This window comes from Megalops cyprinoides, chromosome 8 (assembly GCF_013368585.1).
Source record: "Megalops cyprinoides isolate fMegCyp1 chromosome 8, fMegCyp1.pri, whole genome shotgun sequence".
Classification (NCBI taxonomy): Eukaryota; Metazoa; Chordata; class Actinopteri; order Elopiformes; family Megalopidae; genus Megalops; species Megalops cyprinoides.
The window spans coordinates 9,400,073-9,421,319 of NC_050590.1; the positions used below are offsets into that span (position 1 = coordinate 9,400,073).

The 21,247-nt window shown below is 44.6% G+C and overlaps 1 protein-coding gene across 1 annotated transcript in view; it reads left to right on the forward strand.

Moving 5' to 3' along the window:
- The window catches only part of LOC118781827 (talin-2-like), a 118,035-nt gene that overhangs the window by 86,985 nt on the left and 9,803 nt on the right, over window positions 1-21,247 (forward strand). Inside the window, exons 28-50 of the mRNA XM_036534923.1 lie at window positions 1,739-1,947; window positions 2,430-2,549; window positions 4,013-4,210; window positions 5,160-5,299; window positions 5,962-6,055; window positions 6,761-6,850; window positions 6,942-7,064; window positions 7,310-7,453; window positions 8,473-8,634; window positions 9,006-9,146; window positions 10,390-10,571; window positions 11,269-11,401; window positions 11,805-11,906; window positions 12,176-12,346; window positions 13,271-13,417; window positions 14,183-14,284; window positions 14,741-14,860; window positions 15,881-16,027; window positions 17,345-17,511; window positions 17,766-17,949; window positions 18,070-18,195; window positions 20,183-20,299; window positions 21,004-21,189. Coding sequence (XP_036390816.1) covers window positions 1,739-1,947; window positions 2,430-2,549; window positions 4,013-4,210; window positions 5,160-5,299; window positions 5,962-6,055; window positions 6,761-6,850; window positions 6,942-7,064; window positions 7,310-7,453; window positions 8,473-8,634; window positions 9,006-9,146; window positions 10,390-10,571; window positions 11,269-11,401; window positions 11,805-11,906; window positions 12,176-12,346; window positions 13,271-13,417; window positions 14,183-14,284; window positions 14,741-14,860; window positions 15,881-16,027; window positions 17,345-17,511; window positions 17,766-17,949; window positions 18,070-18,195; window positions 20,183-20,299; window positions 21,004-21,189 — 3,305 coding nt within the window. The remainder of the gene's footprint in view (window positions 1-1,738; window positions 1,948-2,429; window positions 2,550-4,012; window positions 4,211-5,159; window positions 5,300-5,961; window positions 6,056-6,760; window positions 6,851-6,941; window positions 7,065-7,309; window positions 7,454-8,472; window positions 8,635-9,005; window positions 9,147-10,389; window positions 10,572-11,268; window positions 11,402-11,804; window positions 11,907-12,175; window positions 12,347-13,270; window positions 13,418-14,182; window positions 14,285-14,740; window positions 14,861-15,880; window positions 16,028-17,344; window positions 17,512-17,765; window positions 17,950-18,069; window positions 18,196-20,182; window positions 20,300-21,003; window positions 21,190-21,247) is intronic.

The window sequence follows — 21,247 nt, forward strand, 5'->3', positions numbered from 1 at the left end:
TGTGTTAGAAATTTGTTTGGGGTTTTTCCTTTCTCTGTTATGAGAAGTCCCTTGACATTTTTTAATCTTTTTTTCGTTCTATGGAATGGCGTAAGCATTGTTTACAAAAAGCAACGGTGCCCACTTAAAAATCATTCAGAGCCAAGTCTCATTCACTGTTGGGCATGACTTACCTCTCTCCTGCGGTTTGACTGTGTTGGATCTGATTCAGAAAGGGAAGGTGGGGGCGGAGATATCCATCATTGAGGTTCATTGTTCACAGCTGTACTGTTCCCTGATAGAGGCCTGCAGAGTGTAGGAAAGCGCAGGCACTGCGTTTGAAGCACTGTGGTTGGGTGGCAGTAGGCGGCTGTTAAAGTCGGGAGCTTAAATCCCCCACATTGGGTCATATTCCCACTGTGCCACAGTGGAAGACAGGAAATCCCACTCTATAAGTACAGAGCGGTGTCAGCCACTTAGTCCTGACAGTCAGCCAGATATTGGCGTTGACTCATCGGTTCACCGGCGGCGGCGACTAATACATATTCAGTTGTATTCATTTTTGCTGCGGCTGTATTATCTATGGATGTGCAATAACAGCTCGCTGAAGGGTATTGTAAAGCTTGATGGTTTCACTATCTGGTCTGGCTTAATTTAGTCTTTCCGAGAAATGGAGAAAGATGGTTTTTAATAGCACGTTCTGAGGAAAAGAGCTCCATGGATTTCTCAGATGATGAGGGCACGCCTTTTTCTTCATTAATCTTATATTCAATAGATTAGCATTCTGTCAGTGGCCGTGTCCACTCGGATGGGTAATGCAATTTAATGCGATTTGCTGATTTCCCTCCCTGCTCTGTGTATAAAAATTAAAGGTCAAATTCCCTGTGGTGCCTCATTTGACTATCAAACCAATTCTTCTGAATAAAGAGTAATGGCTCTTTGATTTGTGATACCTTGATCTTCTACTTATCTAGTTGTCATGGAAATCCTTGGGAGTCACAGGATTTAAAGATTTAACCTGTCCTTCAGGTCACAAGGGTTATTAGCTGCTCTTAGTCTTTGGATTAGTAGGAAATTTTTTAAATGCAGGTTTCACTCATGTGGGAGTTTATTTGATAAATAATCCCCAACTGTCATCCTAAGTTACTATTTTGTCATCACCCGAGTAGCAACACTGAGTTTAGCCATTCTTTATTTATACAGAAGTAGAAGACTGATCCAAAGCTGAATATGCACAGCACAGTAAACTGTACCAGGTTACAATGGCGCATTACATTTACATTTACATTTATTCATTTGGCAGTCACTTTATCCAAAGTGACTTACAAGTGACGTACAATACAACACAAGTGGAAAAACCATACAGAGTCAACAATATTAGAAGCACTGCATGACAAAAACGGTACATTGTTTCCATTTATCAGATGCTCTGATCCAGAGCACCTTATGTAGGTTATATTTTTTATCCATTTATAATGCTGGACATTAACTGAGGCAAATGTGGGTTAAGCACACTGCCCAAGGGTACATCAGAAGTGCCCCGGCAGGGAATCAAACCAGCAACCTTTCGGTTACCAGTCCTGCTCCTTTACCACTACACCGCACAGCTGCCCTATGCTCTGTGCTCCTGTGCAGCTGCCCCACGGCTGCATGGAAGCACAGATATCCCTTTATCTGCAGTTTGCTTTTTCACTCTACCTCCAAGTTTCATTTATCCAGATGATTTGCCACACACAACCCTCATGCTGTGTGTTTGCAGGTGTGGCCGCCAGAGAGACCGCACAAGCTCTGAAGGCTCTGGCCCAATCGGCGCGGGGCGTGGCCGCCTCCACCACTGACCCCCAGTCTGCGGCGGCCATGTTGGACTCCGCCCGTGACGTCATGGAGGGCTCCGCCATGCTGATCCATGAGGCCAAGCAGGCCCTCATCGCTCCAGGCGATGCCGAAAGTCAGCAGAGACTAGCACAGGTGAAGGGGCGTGAGGCTAGCACATCACAGCCAGTCCGCTGGATTACTGGCGTTGGCTTCTGTCCAGAAACTTCAGGAGTTACTGAACCATGTCCTTGTTCTTAGTCTGCCATGACTATTAATCTGTTCCATTGTTTCTGTTTCTTCTTGCGTGTCCGTCAGTTAACTCCCACCCTGTTCTCTTTCCGTTGTTCTAAATGGTTCCAGTTGTTACCCTTGGTTTTCTCAGGTGTTCAGTGTCGAATGTGCTTTCAGTCATGCAGCTGCAAGCTCCCTGATTTGCTTTGTGCCATCTGGGAGATGCCCATATTGGCTGGCATATGGATTTGACAGAAGTGTGCATTAGCAGCATCAATTACCGCACTCTGATTTTTTTTTTTTTTTTTTTTTTCTGATTTGCATTTCAAATGTAACCGTACCTTAAGTGGAGTGAAGAGGAAGTAAGGCAAATGAGCTGACCGTCAGCTGTTGTCGGGTTTCAGGTGGCCAAGGCTGTTTCCCACTCCTTGAATAACTGTGTGAACTGCCTGCCTGGACAGAAGGATGTGGACATGGCCTTAAAGCGCATTGGGGAGTCCAGCAAGAAGCTCCTAATGGACACTGTGAGTGTGGGCGAGAGAGTTTGAGTGCTGCTTCTCATGAAAGTTTATCTTTTAACTTAAAAAAATGCACATTGGACCAGTTTTCTACTTAAATATAAAAAACAATGCTTTCATATACTATTATCTTAATATCACTGCACAGAGCAAAGTTATGTTGTTCCTGAATGAATTTTACTCCAGAAAACATCAGTCACATTTATTCACACCCCTGTATTTTGTAGATCTTCCTATGGCATTGATCATCTTTAGAATATGGTGAAGTTACAACAAAGGATTTACAGTGGTCTTGTTCTTCATCAGTAACATTGCTGATGTTCAATACTAGTATGTTCTTAAGCATAGGAACAACAAGGCTGCCACACTGAAATTTTCACATGAGATTATCAGGTTGCCCTGGTATTGTGCTGTAGTTCATGGCTACCTCTATCTTCACAAAGTCTCCATGACCCATAGATGAAAAATATTGCCAAAATCCCCCCCCCCCCTAGCTTCATATCATCATAAATCATATGAATCATAAAGTTGATGAACATTTCTAAAAAAGCTGAAGTTTCATTTCATCTGACCATGAGACATTCTTCCATGATCAAGGCCATTTTAAGTTGCCTTTTCTCATGGCTTGCCTTCAAAAGAAGCTTCTTCCTTGAAACCTGGCCATGAATGCCGCAATCAGGTTATGTTTTGGAGAGCTCTCTTGCCATGCTACTAATGAAATTCTTCGGTGTGATACTTCTTTTTATGCCTTAGGGAGACAGGAAGCATCTATATACTTTCAGAAGATTAGACTGAATTTTCAATATGCAGAATGTTTTTAGATATGTTCTGTGTAATATGTTCTATGTTCTGTGAAATTAAATCAAGATAAGGTCTTTATTTAAGATAATGTAGATAGTTTAAGACAATGATTTTTTTTTCAGCAGAAAAATATATCTAATATGTAAATTATTCTTTTATGGCATATTTTTTGTTCCTGTGTAATCAGGGGTATTAATAAATAATGGGAGCAATGTAATGACATGAATGATGATAATGATAATGATATGAAAGCTGGGCTGCATTGTCTGGGAAATATACATCAACGCTCCACAAATGTGTCACCCATTTGCCTATTAGTACACATTTGATTTACCTGATACAAAAAAGGGATGACATCACTGACCATTGTCAGATATTGAGCTGTGTTTTACTTATTATTGTAGGATACTTTAATCCTAATGTCATTGCACAAAGTTATATTATTCCTGAATAAATTTTATTCCGGAAAACATGAGGGTCACGTTTATTCTTGCACCTGTAGTTAGTATTTTGTAAATCTTCCTCTGGCATCGATTGTCTTTAGAATATGGTAAAGATATAAATGTTTAACAAAGAAATACTTATTCTACTTATTATTGTAGAATGCATGAACTCATTACATTGTAGTGGCACTGATGTGGTGTGGATTGGTTGTCATCTGTGTCCAGCTCCCTCCCTGCACCAAGTCTTTCCAGGAGGCCCAAAGTGACCTGAACCAGATGGCTGCTGACCTCAACCAGTCCGCCGGGGAGGTGGTGTATGCCACCCGGGGCTCCAGCAGCCAGCTGGCTGTGGCTTCCAGGAAGTTCAGTGAGGACTTTGACAAGTTCCTGGAGGCTGGCGTTGAAATGGCGGGACACACTCAGGTATGTGTGTGTTTGTGTATTTGTGTGTGTGTGTGTGTGTGTGTCTGTGTGTGTTTTCCTCTTTTTGATTCCAGGCTAGCTATATACTGCATCTTCAAACTGGTTGTGGGTTCAAGGTTCTGCATCTGTATCTGGATGGTATTTAGGTACAAGGCCCCATAAATCACACTCTCTAGATAGCATTTTGGCTCAAGATGGTGTATGTAACTTGATCCAGATGGTGTTTCGGTTCAAGGCACTGTACATAACTATATCCGGGTGGTATTTGGGTTCAGGGCTTTATACATGACTGCATCCAGATGGTATTTGGGTACAGGGTCCTTTACATAACTGCGTTTGGGTAATATTTGGATTCAAAGCCCCTTAAACAGATACATCCAGATGGCATTTCAGTCTGTTGTCATTCTTTTGAGTATTTATAATCAAGCACAAGAAAAGGCAGAGGAATACAAATACGCTTTGTGTTGCTGAAAAATTTCTGGTTTCTGATTCATTGGATTGTCAGACATTTTCATGTAATTGACTTGGATGCTTTCATGTCACTCGGAGCATGAATAATTTCAGACGTAATGAGATCATTGATGAAGTACACTCTCCTGGCTGTAATATTTGCAAATTTCAGCTGAATGTCTGGGAGGGAAATGGGTGTGACAGCAATCACCGTATCAGTCACATGTGACTACTGCTGACAGTAGGGCTGATGTGACTGAGATGTAGGGAATCACTGATACAACACTGAACCAGCAGCATGACCATACTTTAAAATAGGAGTTTCTTATCACGAGTCTGCAGGTTTGGCCTTCCATTGTGTTATTGCAATTTTGTGCTCTCTTGAATAAATGCTACTTGCAGCCCCCAGCTGTGGATCCAGTTGTGCTACCAGGAGCTGTGCATTAAGCTCCATACTGGCAGCACTGTTAGTAAGATGTGGCTGTGTTTGCATTTGTAGAGCAAAGAGGACCAGATTCAGGTGATTGGGAACCTGAAGAGCATCTCCATGGCTTCCAGCAAGCTGCTCCTGGCTGCTAAGTCGCTCTCGGTGGATCCCGGAGCAGCCAACGCCAAGAACCTCCTGGCCGCTGCAGCCAGGTGAGAGACTGCAGAGGTCACGCCCTTCTAAGCCCCTGATTCTGAGGATGCCATTATAGCGGTCTTATACCTCCCATCCTATCTCTGCACATCATGTTTCCCAGTGTGGGGGAATACTCGCATGTTGACCCCGGTCAGCAGGTGGCTAGTTTTCCTGTGTGTGTCAGGCCTGCTCAGTCCTCACTCTGACAGTGAAGCAATGCAAGCTGTGTCTGTAGAATGCCTGAGCTCGCTGGAGCTGACACAGAGGCATGGGGGGTGGAGCCTGGGGCTGGTGTGTGGCTAAACATCGGCAAGTCAAAGGAAGTCTTCCTCTGTGTGTGTGTGTGTGTGTGTGTGTGTGTAAGTACGTCTGTGTGATGTCTGTGTGTCTGCATATGTCTGCATATGTCTGCGTATGTCTGCATATTTCTGCATATTTATGTCTGCATATATGTGTGTGTGTGTGTGTGTGTGCGCCTGTGTGTGTGCGCCTGTGTGTGTGCGCCTGTGTGTGTGTGTGTGTGTGTGTGTGTATTGGGGGGGTTGTATGTATTTTTTGTGTTTGGTCATGTGTTTATGTGCCTCTGTGATTGTGTGCCCGTGTGCATAAAACAGATTTTAGAAGCTGAGCCCAAAAGCCATGTCTGATATCTGCTGCTATTGCTGCCTTTCTGTTTCAGGGCGGTGACGGAGAGCATTAATCAGCTAATCACACTGTGTACCCAGCAAGCCCCAGGGCAGAAGGAGTGTGACAACGCTCTCCGAGAGCTGGAGGTATACTGTATGCCCATGTTTGTTTTTCATTCGTGTCTTAATCTCTTACTCCTGTTTCAGCATATTCTCTCTAAATTATGTTTTAGATTTTGGAAATTATATGATGACAGAGATAACAAGTCCATAGTTCACAGGGTTGAATTAGTCTCTTTTCACAGCCTAATTGTTTAGGGTCTTCTTGGATGTGCTCCAGACTGCACATTTGCAGGATAATTGGACAGTAATGCTGAGAGAAAAATGCTCTCTCTCAGTGCAAAATGATCAGCGTTGTTTATCGCCTCTATGCTTTCTTTCTCTTCCTCGCTCAAACGCACACACACACCTCCCTGTGCCGGGAATCACTTCCTCCCACACCAGCTTCACCCACACTCCCCCCTGCCATGCATCAGCTGTTTTTTTCCCCTGTTAGGACTGTCATCTATTCAGGAAGACCCACAGGAAGAGATTGCCATTATTACTCTCATTTCATTCTTTTAAGCAGGGCAGGGCTCTGATGTTCTCAGCATTCGGTTCATGAGTACAGCCACAGCTGGAACCCCAAAGTTAAAATATTTTTTTGTCCTCATTTACAGACTGAGACAGAAATGATCACTGTAACCAATGGGAAGTGTTTGGAAATTAAACATGAAAAGAGCTGCTCTGGTCCTGTTGGCCGTTTAATGGTCTTTTCCCCTACTCTGAGCACCAATCTCCCTCCGTCTGCAGGCGGTGAAAGGAATGCTGGACAACCGTAATGAACCAGTCAACGACCTCTCCTACTTCGACTGCATTGAGAGCGTGATGGAAAACTCTAAGGTACTCCTGTGAAATGGAGCACTTTCAAAGACCAGACACAGGGGGCGGAAAGGTTTAAGCCTTTTCTACGTCTTTTCTATGTCTGAAACAGGTGCTGGGAGAGTCCATGGCAGGAATGTCTCAGAACTGCAAGACGGGTGATGTGCCCGCGTTTGGGGAATGCGTGTCCACGGCTTCCAAGGCCCTGTGTGGTTTGACTGAGGCAGCAGGGCAGGTGAGACCTCTTACTGTTTTCTATGGCAGTGACCAATGTAGCCTTCATCTGAACCTGCATCATGAACCTGTATCATATTTGCTGAATGTCATGATAGTTTTATTCTTACATTTCCTCAGCATTTTTTTTTTTTAGTTTAAGGTTAAGGTTAGTATTTAGTTTAGCTTTTATCCATTTTGCAAAACCTTCCTGTCTGATCTGTTTGTTGATATCTCCTCTGTCACTGCCCTCTGCCCACTCCCCAGGCCTCTTACTTGGTAGGCGTGTCTGACCCCAACAGCCAGGCGGGTCACGAAGGGCTGGTGGACCCCATCCAGTTTGCTCGCGCTAATCAAGCCATCCAGATGGCCTGCCAGAACCTGGTGGATCCTGCCAGCAGCCCATCCCAAGTGAGTGTGCACTAACTTCATTTCAGCCTCAGATGCAAGTGAGTGCCTGAGGCACAAAGTGTAGTCAATGCGATTTAAATATTGCCCGTTAACTTACAGCTCTTTTCTACTGGAGTAGAATGTGGTACCTTGCCAGGTCACAAGGGGTTGACAAAGTAATGCAAAAACCAAGCAAAATGTGAATATGCATTAATAAATGCAGAGTTGGGCTACACTTTCCCTTCAGAACTTCAGTCCTTCTTTGATGGCTGGTATACAAGTTTTGAATTTTTCCTAGTCAGATATTGGACCATTCTTCAAGAAGGAAAACATCCATCTTTGAGAGATGAAGGAGGTCGACACCCACACAGTGCTTGACTGTTCCAGAACTTCCCATAACGGTCCAATTATGTTTTGATCTGGTGATTAGGGAGGCCATGGAATTCGTTTGATTTCATCCTGTTGTTCACAAGACCACTGTTGAATCTGTTTAGCGATGCGTGGGGGTGTTATCATCCAGGAATATGAGAACATCTTTAGAAGCGGTGTTTACACTGTAGGGTGCACCTGGTTGCCTCATATTCCTTGGCCATAATTTTACCTTGCAGAGTAGTAATTGGATTCAATGACACCCACGAGATGGTTTCCCATATCTGACCGTATCCATCACCATGTGTAACAGCTGGAAACAGATAATGTGGGTTGAAGACTTCCTTTGGCTTTCTCTGAAAGTGAGCTCATCCAAATGTAGGAAAAAGAGTAAAAGACGATTCATCAGACCATATTACTTTCCTCTACTGCTCAGAAAACCTTGGTTTTTGCTCATTATGCCAGCAATGAAGATACTTAAAAATAGAGTCCTTTTTCATTTGATGTTTGTAATTATTTTCTCCACCCGCTGTAGCTGGTAGTGATGGCTTTTTTCTGGACTGCTGAAATAAAACCTGAACACATCTGTCCCATAATACTTGGTGAGGGGAAGCTTCTTGGTTATGTTGTTTTATTGGGATCCCAGTAAGTTATTTTTGTGTGTCTTTCAGGTGTTGTCTGCAGCCACGATCGTAGCCAAGCACACCTCGGCCCTCTGCAATGCCTGCCGCCTGGCGTCCTCCAAAACCAGCAACCCCGTGGCAAGGAGACACTTTGTCCAGTCGGCCAAAGAGGTTGCCAACAGTACAGCCAACCTGGTGAAGACAATAAAGGTCAGGTTTCTGCCCTGGTTGTTAAGGCTTTCTTATAGTTTTACATTTACATATTGTATGTACATATTTTTATATTACTGTATTTTTCATTTTTATTAAGCTCTTGTTTGTTTTTAGTTATTTAATAATGACATGCAATGACACTGTGACACTGTACACTGGGGAAGTGCAGTAGAGTGTGCATGTGTTTTTTCTCTACAGCACAGTTATGGGGGAGCAGTGCAGTTGATGTGTGTATGTGTGTGAGCATGCATGTGTGTTAATACAAGCAGTGCAGTTGATGTGTGGATGTGCGCGTATGTATACGTGTGTGCAGATGCATGGGTGTGTGCAGCAGTAGTGCAAGTAATGTCTGTGTGTGTGCCATCCAGGCCCTGGACGGGGACTTTTCAGAGGAGAATAGAGACCGCTGCCGTGTTGCCACTGCTCCACTTATCGAGGCTGTAGAGAACCTGACGACTTTCTCCTCAAACCCAGAGTTTGCCAGTGTTCCTGCACAGATCAGCAATGAGGTACCCTGTGTGCGTGTGTGGGTGTGTGTGTGTGTGTGTGGGTGTGTATGTGTGTGTCTGTTTGTGTAAGAACATTTGCGTAAGAACGTGTGCATGCGTTTGTGCGAATGTGCATGCATGTGCCTGTGTGCGCAAATGTGTGTGCACGAGTGTGTGTGCATGCATGTGTATGTGTGCATCTCTGTTCCTGTGTACGTGCATGTGTGTGTGAATTTGTGTGTAGTAGTCAGAGAGCTCGCAGAGGTTTATTCCTCTCTTCTCCCCTAGCTGTGACAGGAAGCAAGACGGCTGTTGGGCTTCAGGAACTGGCGCTGTTTGAGCTCAGGATCAGTTAGCAGGATAGTTTGTTTTGCTTTGTTCTATAAACCTCCCATGCTGGTGCAAGGGGTTGCTTCATTAAACTGGAGATTTATTCATACCCTTTGAATTGTGATTCTAATGTGGAGTTAAAATAAATAGGTTTGTTGCTGATGTCTTTAAAGTTAGGAAACGTGAGGAATAGCTTTGCTATGCCATGCATAATGCCTGTGAATGAAAATGAAATATTCAGGCTGGAGTGGGTCTGATTTTACAAGAGAATATACCTCAAACAGTCATATTAAAGTTTAGCGCTTGCATTAATTCTGGCCTCTTTTTTGGGACGGCACTTTTCATCTTGCTCTTGTTACTGACCAGATAATATAGTTTTCTCGAAGCCGCGTTTTTAGGTTTGTGGTGGTATAGGTAGGCCGTACATTTGCAATTACACTTGTGGAGACACATTTGTAGGAATGGGTTACAATAAAAAAGGAGAAATAAGTCGGAAATGTGCTCCAATGATAAAGAGTAACATCAGGCAAAGGCCTTCATCAGCACAATCAAGGAGTTATCCAGCAAGCAAAAATAGGTGGCTTATCACAGCAGTCATTTAAGTTAGTGATGAGAGACAGAGTGAAGCAGCTGTCTATTTCCCATGTGGTAACTGTGGTAGAAGTTGTTCACGATAACGCTGTAGTCTCACAGAAGGGGTGGTAGTGTAGCAAAGTGGTTAAGGAGCAGGACTCGTAGCTGAAAGGATGCCGGTTCAATTCCCCGCTGTGGCACTGCTGTCATACCCACAATTGCTTCAGTATAACATCCAGCTGTATAAATGGATCACATTGTAAAAAACTGTAACACATGTAAGTTGCTCTGGATAAGAGCGTCTGCTAAATGCCTGCACTGTAATGTAATGTCATGTCCACTCCCTCTGCTCCATATCCAGGGCTCAGCCGCTCAGCAGCCCATCCTGAGCTCAGCAAGCGCCATGCTGGACAGCTCCACAGAGCTCCTCAAGACTGCCCGCTCGCTCGTCATCAACCCCAAGGACCCGCCCACCTGGTCCATCCTGGCTGCCCACTCCCGCACCGTGTCCGACTCCATCAAAAGCCTAATCACTGCTATCAGGTTAGTGCAGCACCCCCTGCTGGCTGCTGAGCCCCATTCCTGCATTTCCTTGTGAGCGTTGCCCCACTAGTCTAGGTAGTGGGAGCAGGGCTACTTCAGGAATGGCAGAAACAGCACTCTACTGGGGACTGGCTTGTTTCTTGTACAGCTCAGTTTTACATTGCCAGTCTAATATTTTATACATTTTCACTCACATTTCTGACCACGCATGATTTTTTTTTTAACTTTATTCAACTTTATTTATTGAATTGCCTTGTCTTCTCAGTTGAGTTCTTACAGATCTGACATTTCTATGACTGCTGTGGCACCATTTTAGTGGGATGAGTTCAAAGCAGGCTCTTTTAGTTAATATGTTCTTCTACGGATGACTCGCCCTACCCCAAAAAGCATCCTTGCTGGTCTCAGTTTTATGAAGTTAAACCATATGCATTGTTATCTCCCTGCAGTCCACGCACACCATGCTGTTAATTATAACTGCATAGCCTGCTTTCCTATGCTTTAAAAAGAAATATCTTAAAGAGGAATGTGCAGGGTAGAGCTCTGATTGGTCTCTCTCAGTTTGTATTAAACTGAAATGTTGCGAGTGGACAGAGAATAACGTGGTAGCAGTGGTCCCTGTTTGAACAACCCCCTCTTTGCATACTTGTAGTCAGCTCTCAAAACAAAAGCCCTATTACCAACTTGTCCTTCCCCCCAGGGACAAAGCCCCTGGACAGAGGGAGTGCGACTACTCCATTGACAACATAAATAAGTGTATCCGGGACATCGAGCAGGCATCCCTAGCTGCTGTGAGCCAGAGCCTGCCCACTCGGGATGACATCTCCCTGGAGGTAAAGAACAGCTCAGTGAATGCATGCGCTGTCCATCCAATCTGGGTGATCTCCAATCTTCTGTCCACCCGGCAAACCATCATCTGAGAACCACTTGCATTTGGATGTGTCTGGTGCTGTGAGCCCACATTCATTCCTTCCACTGTATAAAACATGACAGCTCAATATTTGCACCAGCCAATGCCTGCGAGCTGGAGAGAGAGCTCTGTGTTTCTGTCAGTGTCTAAATAATGGTGATGTCAGTCATTCCATCTTATGTTGTAGCTCCCCAATGAATAGGGAAGTGGCCAGTTAAATGTGCAATCATATTTCCTGTCATAGGGATTTTCATGCCCTTAAACTGGTCAGTGATAATTAGCTCTGTAGAGTGTGTTTCATTCCTAACACTGAGCAATCCCACAAGGCTTTGCAAGACCAGCTGACATCTGCAGTTCAGGAAATTGGCCATCTTGTCGACCCCATCTCAACAGCAGCAAGGGGAGAAGCCGCCCAGCTGGGGCACAAGGTAAATGTGAGAATTTGTCATCAAAACAGGCTGTATTCACATTTACATGTAGTCATTTGGCATACGCTTTTATCTGGAGCAACTCAACAAAGTGATGGTGCATTGTGCACATAATTGGGCCACATAAATGACCATACACAGGGAAAAATTTAAACCTTGTATGAACACAACACAGACAAATTATGATGCCATCACATAGTGTGGCTAATGCCTGCCTCCAGCTCACGTCATGCTTGGCTTTGATTGAGGAGTGTCGTTGTCCCACACAGGTGACTCAGCTGGCCAGCTACTTCGAACCCCTCATCGTGGCCTCTGTGGGCATGGCATCTAAGCTTCTGGACCACCAGCAGCAGATGATCGTGCTGGATCAGACCAAGACCCTGGCCGAGTCCGCCCTGCAGATGCTGTATGCAGCCAAAGAGGGAGGAGGGAACCCCAAGGTAGAGAAACTGCAGCTGGGAGTATACCTGGGTATCAGTGCTGCTCTGCTAAATCAGAACTATTTCACATCTGAAAGCAGCTTTGCAACCGCTGACTCCAGCATCACCAGCTGTGGCTTATCCACATGAACGACTCAAGTTGTGCGGCTGTGTACACTTCTCCGTGGGTTTTGAAACAGCAGCATGAACACCCTTAGGGACACTTTCAGAAGAAAAAGAAACAGTATTGCGATGGTGGATTTGAAGTATTTTATTGCCACATTTTGAACGCATACCAATTAGTTTGTAAAACTTTTGTTTGTTGCATGTTATTTTGTCCATAAACTGCTTTTGAAAGAATTCTGATTGCTCATATCACAGAGAGACAAAATTACTAGTGGCAGAATACAAGCTTGCTATGCATTAAACCCCACATATTCACAAACCTTGTGAAATCGTTAGACTCCCAGCATGGAGCATTTCTAAGCTTAATGTAAATTGTTGTCTGTTAAATTTGTCCAATTAACTGTGCTGTTGGGTCACCTGTCTTCAATATTCTACTGTCCTTTCCTGCACTGTTATGTTGTGTTAAGTTATAAGGTTGTGTCATATTCTGTTAGAAGGTAATGAGGTATTCTAATGTAATTTAGTCATTGTGGTGTGAGATACTCACAGTAGGTGTGTTATGTTATGTTATGTTATGTTATAGGGTAATGAGGTAATCTAATATAATTTAGTCATTGTGGCATGAGACACTCACACTAGGTACATTAGTGTTTGGGTAAGCTTTGTTGGAAGGTTTATGCTGAATGTTTGTAGATCCGCATCAGAAAAACTGCAGCCATGTACTACACGGTTGTATGTGTCACACAGACACACTCTCTGCTGTGGCTTGCCTAAGTGAAGGTGATATCCAGGTGTTCAGTGACATGTCTTCCTGCCCAGGCAGCGCACACCCACGATGCCATCGCTGAGGCGGCCCAGCTGATGAGGGAGGCTGTGGATGACATCATGGTGACCCTGAACGAGGCAGCCAGTGAGGGCGGAATGGTGGGTGGCATGGTGGAGTCCATTGCAGAGGCCATGGGCAGGGTGAGTGCTATTTTGTTTTGGGAACAGGATGCATAATGCTAAACCAGCTCAGGCTAGGGTGCATGGGGAAAACGCATAGCCGGAAACCTTAACTGTAACTGGGCCCGGACTACACATGACAGTGCAGTTTTAATATGACTTAGAAGGGTTTGGTTGCCTGGCAGACAGAGATGGAACATTGAATTGCCTCTTATCAGCCATTGAGATTAACGAGAGGCATTCTCACTGCGGGATTGTGTTGTCATATGTCAGTCAGGCTGCGGATCTGTCAGAAATGTTCTGGATAAGGCAAGCGCACACACAAGCCTAACTAGTTTCTGCCAATCAAATTTATAAATTTTCTCCATGGTGATCTTCAGCAGTTTCATTCAAGCACAAAAAATGTACTGGAATTAAATGTCATTAAATAATAATTGCAAATAAAATGGCATCAATGCCTTCTGATATTTCATATTTTATATTAGCTAAATAAATGTTATCCGCTGGCATTTAAAGCTCTGCTTCCTAATTTGTATGAACACATTTTCTGATGTGAACTATAGAGATGCTTAACTTGAGATCACTGAATAGAAAAGTAAATATCCAATTTCATTCAAATAATTGCTTACTAAATCAAATTTAATAAATACAGAATCTAATTTTTATTCCTTTCCACCCAGCATATGTGAGCCAACTCTCATTAAAACAGCAGAGATATTGTGCTTTCACTAGGATGTCTGTGACCAGGGGGTAGCAGGTCTTCAGTCCTGTATTTCTCTTCCTCAGCTGGATGAAGGCACACCTCCGGAACCAGAGGGGTCCTTTGTGGATTATCAGACAACGATGGTGAAATACTCCAAAGCCATCGCAGTCACCTCCCAGGAGATGGTGAGGGGAAAAGTAACGAGAAAGCAAAGTGCCAAAGTGTGTGTGCGTTCATCCAAAGCAGTCTCAGGTGCATGGTAAATAAGCCAGAAAGTAAGTGAAGAAAGAGCACATGATCGCTGGCATTTCTCCCTGAAGTGATAATTTTCTACACATTAAAGTCATTCCTTCTGGGAGCTTTAGAATGTTCTTCTAAATTTACATGACAGATGCCCTTATCAGTGGTGACTCACATAACTTACAGTCCATATGCCTAAGTGAAGGAGTACACATACCTCAAGGTAACAATTGCAATGCTCTACGAGGGATGTATACTTTTAACCTTAAAGTTGCATATCCAGGTTGTCTAACCACTGCACCACTCCCTTCACATAAAGAGCTGTTCTAACACCTGTGTTCCTTTATTGCCTTATGAAGTGACAGTGTGTTGTCGCCATGTCTGATAACTCCTTTCTTCAGATGGCCAAGTCTGTGACCAGTCCAGAGGAGCTGGGTGGCCTGGCCTCCCAGGTGACCGCAGATTACGGTCAGCTGGCGCTCCAGGGTCGTATGGCAGCTGCCACCGCAGAGCCAGAGGAGGTAAGAGTCAATGGCGTTGATCCAAATTATAAGACTCATGGCCCATCATGTAACAGTCTGCCTTCACCTAACTGACCCTCAAGGCAAAATGCTAAATCGACCCGTTAAGACAACAGGTTGGGCTTAATTAAGGTTTTGTGATGCCTTACCATTCCAAGATGTAGAAAGCTAGAAAATCCAGGTTAGCAGTTTTCACAATGATGCATGTCAGACAGGTACAATAGGAATTTTCACATTTTTGAACGTTTAGGAAAATATTTAGTGATATTATGTGACTTCCAGAGGTTTAGAGCACACACTGATTTCAGGTGGTAGTGTTGCAGCTGCCAGCCCTAATATCAAACATAAGGTTCCCAGAGTCCAGGGAATTCACATCCTAGAAGCACAAAGAGCGAAATCTTTCATTTCCAGAGGTACAAGCAGCTCTTGTGCAACACAGTCCCACAAGGTCAGAAGAAAAGTAAAGGTCAGGAGTGGGTCAGCTAAAACCCACATGCTGAAGTACAAGAGGCTTTGCTTTATACACGGATGTTATGGAACTACTGCTTATTAATTTATTTTATAAGGCGATTCTTAATCTTATTTGGTGAGTTTAAACTGAGACCTTATTTGGCAATACCTCTCACTGGATTCTCCTCTAACACCCTCGCAGTCTGCGCTATAGGTGAATAAATTAAGCATGTGTGAAAACGCTGTCTGATAGCCACACGATTCTATCAAAAACGCTTTTACATAAGACCGCTTTAAAGATCCTGTTACCATAGCGACTCCATATTCCAAGCCTAACAAGCCTATAGTAATGTGTGCAATGAAGCACCACCCACCCACGAATCTCTGGATGGAAATACATGTTGTAGTGGCATTAGTTCCCTCTCTTGAATGCTGGAAATACATTTTGTGAAGCATTGCGCTCGCCGATGAGATGCTGGTGCAGGGGCTGAGATTCAGGAGGGCTGATCTCAGATCAGTGGTAGGTGGTGAGTGGGCTCAGACCCACGGCTCTGCTGCTCCGGTTCTCAGATCGGGTTCCAGATAAAGACGCGGGTCCAGGAGCTGGGACACGGCTGCATCTTCCTGGTCCAGAAGGCAGGAGCCCTGCAGGTCACCCCCACGGACAGCTTCACCAAGAGGGAGCTCATCGAGTGTGCCCGGGCAGTCACTGAGAAGGTAGGTTCTCCACAGCATCCCAATACAGGACAGGATTTTATAATGCAAGGTGAAAGAGCAGGCAGCCTAAATCAGATTCTGGGGAATAACAGTTGGAAGTTCTGCCAAGGAATAATGTTAATACTAAAATTTTTTTTTTTTTTTTTTGCCTGATAAAAAGAGCCGAAGTGGTGTGCGGAGTCGCAGCACAGCACGATAACCCAGGGTCGACTCTTGCAGGTTTGGGGTCTGATATCACTAAATACATGGCCACCAGGGGTCTCTCTGGAGAATGATAAGCCATTACAATTGTAGATAGGGTGAAAGTAAAGATTTGCTGCACAGTGGTGTATTCCATATGGAGCATAGAGCCTGGAGCTCATATAATCAATGCATCTTGGAAGTTGGAAAAGGGACCTTCAAGAAAACCAGTGTTATGGTTGGGTTTCGTTCACACTAATTTTCACTGTGTAATATTTTCTTTTGAGCTTAGGGACCACAGAGGTGGACTGTGTCGTATGAGCAAAGTGGATAATATAGCTAAAGCTACAAGCTGTTCCGAAATAACAGCTAAATGGTGCTCTGCATTAGTTGAGTAATTACTGTAAAAATGTATATTTGTTCTTGATTTTATGTTCATTCATGTGCAAAACTAGCCTAGACTCTGTGTTCCCTCTGTGGCTCACTAGCTTTGATGGCTTTTCTCGATCTCAATTAGCCTAATTTGCATTTTTCTCACTTAGTTGCGCTGTATGCTTGATTTGATTTGATGCTTGTTTCAGTCATGAACAATTTGTAGATCAATGTGCAATGAGAACTGAACCTTGAAGCCCAATTCAACTTGTCATTTTTCTTTCTTTACTATTTATGTGTTTGTGAGTGACTGTAGACATTTATTCATTATTCATTTTTTGTGTAATTATTTATTCATTTACCAAGCACCAGGTCAGCTGGAAATAGATTTTAAGTATTACCATTTTTATAGCTGGACTTTTCCTAAAGCAATTTAGGCTAAATATGTACTCAAGGGCATAAAAGCAAATGTACTGATTGAATCTGTGACTGTTATGCTGTACTGCCACCACACTGTGCTGTAATGGATAGTGACTGTTTTTCTCATGCTGTCAGTTCTCTCTTTACAACTCCTCTTGATCTATAAATCTGCCTTGATCTGTCTAGCAATACCTGCCAGTGTAGTCAGGGTTTTGCCTGTTCTGCCAGTGAGTTTTGAAGTCAGTCAAAGAGTGAAGATGTTCAAAATAACAGCACAGATATGAACCACACAGGGCAAACTCTACAAAATCTCAACCACGGTAACATCACAACATCCATCTCCAGGTTTCCATGGTGTTGTCAGCCCTGCAGGCCGGAAACAAGGGGACTCAGGCCTGCATAACGGCAGCTAGTGCCGTCTCGGGGATTATCGCTGACCTGGACACCACCATCATGTTTGCCTCTGCCGGCACGCTCAACGCAGAGAATGAGGAGACCTTTGCTGACCACAGGTGAGATCCACACGGGGGAGAGAGTCCAAAGCAGTGAGAGCAAGGCAGACCTTAAGTCAGGCCTTTGTCAGTATCCCAATAGTCACAGGGCAGTACCTTCACTCATTTTTTTTCAGAACAAGCATACAGTCATGTGGCAGAGAGCACGCAGCTGGAATATGGCATATGAGTCTGCAGAGCTGAAAACCAAAGTCATGGTGTTGAGTTTCTCTGAAATATTTCTTTGTGTATTCCAAATGTCTCCACATCTGCAGGGAAAACATCCTAAAGACCGCCAAGGCCCTGGTGGAGGACACCAAGATGCTGGTGGCTGGAGCAGCTTCCAGTCAGGAAAAACTGGCCCAGGCTGCCCAGTCCTCTGCCAAGACCATCACGCAGCTGACTGACGTTGTCAAGCTGGGGTCAGCCAGCATCGGATCAGATGATCCAGAAACACAGGTTAGCGTTGCCCCTCAGTTAACAGGAGGAGGCACGGATCTGGTATTCTTGTATTCTAGTATTCTGATATGTTTTGTCATATGAGCTGTCCCCGCTGAAGAGGGGTTTTATTTATGGCAGGTGGTGTTAATAAACGCAGTAAAGGACGTGGCCAAGGCGCTGGCAGAGCTGATCGGAGCCACAAAATGTGCAGCGGGAAAGCCCGCCGATGACCCGTCCATGTACCAGCTGAAGAGTGCTGCCAAGGTAGGGCATCTCCACAGATGGTCCTGGGGGCACTGGGCTCATAGGGCATAAGGACTGGTATGGCTGGTGTGCTTACTTGCCTCACAGGTGTATTGTGATAGCTTTGGATCCAGCAAAGTTGCTGACCCATAACTTTGGGTTTACCACTTTCAATGATTCATAGTTATGGGTAGGGTTGGGAACTGAAACTCGTTTCCAAATTAGAACAGAATCCAAAATGCCGGGTACCTGTAAATTGTTTACAGCACAATCTCTGACTGATTTCTTTGGATATGGCACTGTTGCTGACTCCTAGGTTTGGGCAAGGCACTGTTGCTAACTTGGCTTGGGTACAGTAGTCTCTGACTCCTTGCTTTGGGTATGGCACTGTCACTGACTCGTAGTTTTGGTAATGGCACTGTCTCTGACTCGTAGCTTTGGTAATGGCACTCATAGTTTTGGTAATGGCACTGTCACTGACTCATAGTTTTGGTAATGGCACTCATAGTTTTGGTAACAGCACTGTCCCTGACTCATAGTTTTGGTAATGGCACTGTCTCTGACTCATAGCTTTGGGTGTGGCACTTTCACAGCTTCACATACAGTACTGTCGCTGACTCATAGCTTTGGGTATGGTGCTATCGCCTCTCTGCGCTTCCAGTCATAGGATAGACTGATTAGGCCGATTCCCCTTTTCACTCAATCCATTCTTGTCTTTTGGATGTCAGAGAACTAACAGCACTGTGGAAAAATGATCTCAACAGTCAAACTAATATATATAGTGTTCAGTACTGTGTGCCAGAATTTCTCATAAGCTTACATCTGTGCCATCCATCCTGAGTGAGGGAAGTCAGCTGCCTTGAAGTACCAGCTTGGCACGCTGTGATGTAGTGTTGATGTCTTTCATTTGTAAAAGGGATTCATAGACTTCACTCAGGACTTCACTCTTTCCTTGTTGACTTGTGACATATTTTCAGTTACCTGGATATTTACTTACAGAGTTTAGATAACTTGCACAAGAACATAAATACACCTTGTATTCAAGCCCACTGCTACTGTACCCTTAGGCAGGGTACCTAACCCAAAATTGCCTCAGTAAATATCCAGCTGTATAAATGGATAAAATGAAGAGCTGTGACCTATGTAAACACTCTGGATAAGAGTGCCTGATAAGTAACTAAAAATATAATATATACATATGTCTAAACATGAAGCTGAAATGTTTAAAGCTTTAAAGCTCTAAGCTTTAAATTGTGATATGAGTGATAATTGTGTCTTGGTGAGTGGTAAACTGAAGACAAGCAATGACATTGTATTACATTACTGTGCATTTATACGGTTGAATCTATAATGAAGCACCTTAGTTAGGATTCAATGACAGTCGTCCTACGTGCAAGACCAAACAGGCTTTAGGTTCCAATCCCAATTCCTTAGCCACTACATTGGCACTATGCAGTGTTTACAGAGTGAAGAGCATGTTCAAGTGGACTTGCACCCGCCTGGAGGTTGAGGTGAGGTCGTGAGGCTGGTTATGTAACCCACTCCCTTTCATGCCACATGCTGTTAAAGGCCAACATGGGCCTTACGTTAGTTCGTGAATGTCGTGGCTCCCAGGATGCAAATTAGTGTGCCCCTTCAGATGGCACCAGTGGGCCCAGGCCTCTGAAGTGCTGCTTAAGATGAGTGCCTTTCAGCCCTGTGGAGTGGGGAATTTACTGTGGCGACACACAAAGGACCGTCCTTCACCAAGCCGTCACTTTCAGCCAAAAGGGCTCTTCTCGCTACTCGAACGGTACAGTAGATTGCCTCCTGATCCAGGGCCCTCTTCAGCTTAGCTCCACTCCTAGTTCTCCAGAATGCCGCTCTGTTTGGCTTGGCGCTCTCCCGTCCGGCAAGCGGGCACAGTCAGCGGTGCCCCCCGCTGTGTGAGGCTGTCTGTACCATGCCACGCTGCTGGCTCCAACCGCCTCTCCCACTCCCCCTGGTGTCCCCCGATCCCCTGGTGCAGGTGATGGTGACGAACGTGACGTCGCTTCTGAAGACGGTGAAGGCCGTGGAGGATGAGGCCACTCGCGGGACGAGGGCGCTGGAGGCCACCATTGAGTGTATCAAGCAGGAGCTGACGGTAACAAAATTAACGGTCGCCCGTGGTGCAAGGCCACTAGTTTTCTGTGTCTACATACTGCTACCCTTTCAACAAAAGCTGTAATGGTTCTCTCCCTGTTGTTGGTATGTGTTTTTCATTGTTTCTGGGTTCATATTGTAACATCAAGTGTTATCAAGCTGTGTGGCAAATTTCATATTAAAACAGAACAGAGTACCTGCCACCTGCCCTATGACGTCCCATAATCCCTTGCAGCATGTGTGTATTGCCTCTATCCTTACCATGCCCTTCGAGGCAGATATATAAAGAGAGTGGCGCAAATTGGTATTAGTTTGTTTTCCTTGCAATTTGCACTAATCCTTATCGGTGGCCCCTCAGGACCGGCTTAACAGCAGTTGCGATAACAAGATCCAAATCAAAAACATACCACTGCACACAATTAAAACAGGTTTGATAACATGTACACGGGCAGCATTATATGAAAGGATTTACTATGCTTGTACCTTTGCATGATGCTTGTTTAATTAAATAAGCATTATCAGATACCCTCTGTTCTACCCATTTTGTTCTGAAACGTACCACATATGTATGTAACAAAAGCCATTATATCTTAGTCCAAAATGAGTCAATATCATATGACTAATAGGTAAGGGTATGTCCAGCTGAAAATTTCTCTAAAGGGCTCCTCTTTTGCCCATGGTTCCATTGGATCCTCCACTGGGCAGGTGTTCCAGTCCAAGGATGCTCCAGAGCAGTCTACGACTCCGGAGGAGTTCATCCGCATGACAAAGGGCATCACCACAGCAACAGCCAAAGCAGTGGCAGCTGGCAACTCCACCCGGCAAGAGGACGTGATCTCCACAGCCAACCTCAGCCGCAAAGCCATCACTGACATGTTGACCACCTGCAAGGTACTGACCTCAGGCGGCCATGCCTGCCTTTCCTGCGTAAGGCACTAGGCAGGCCAGG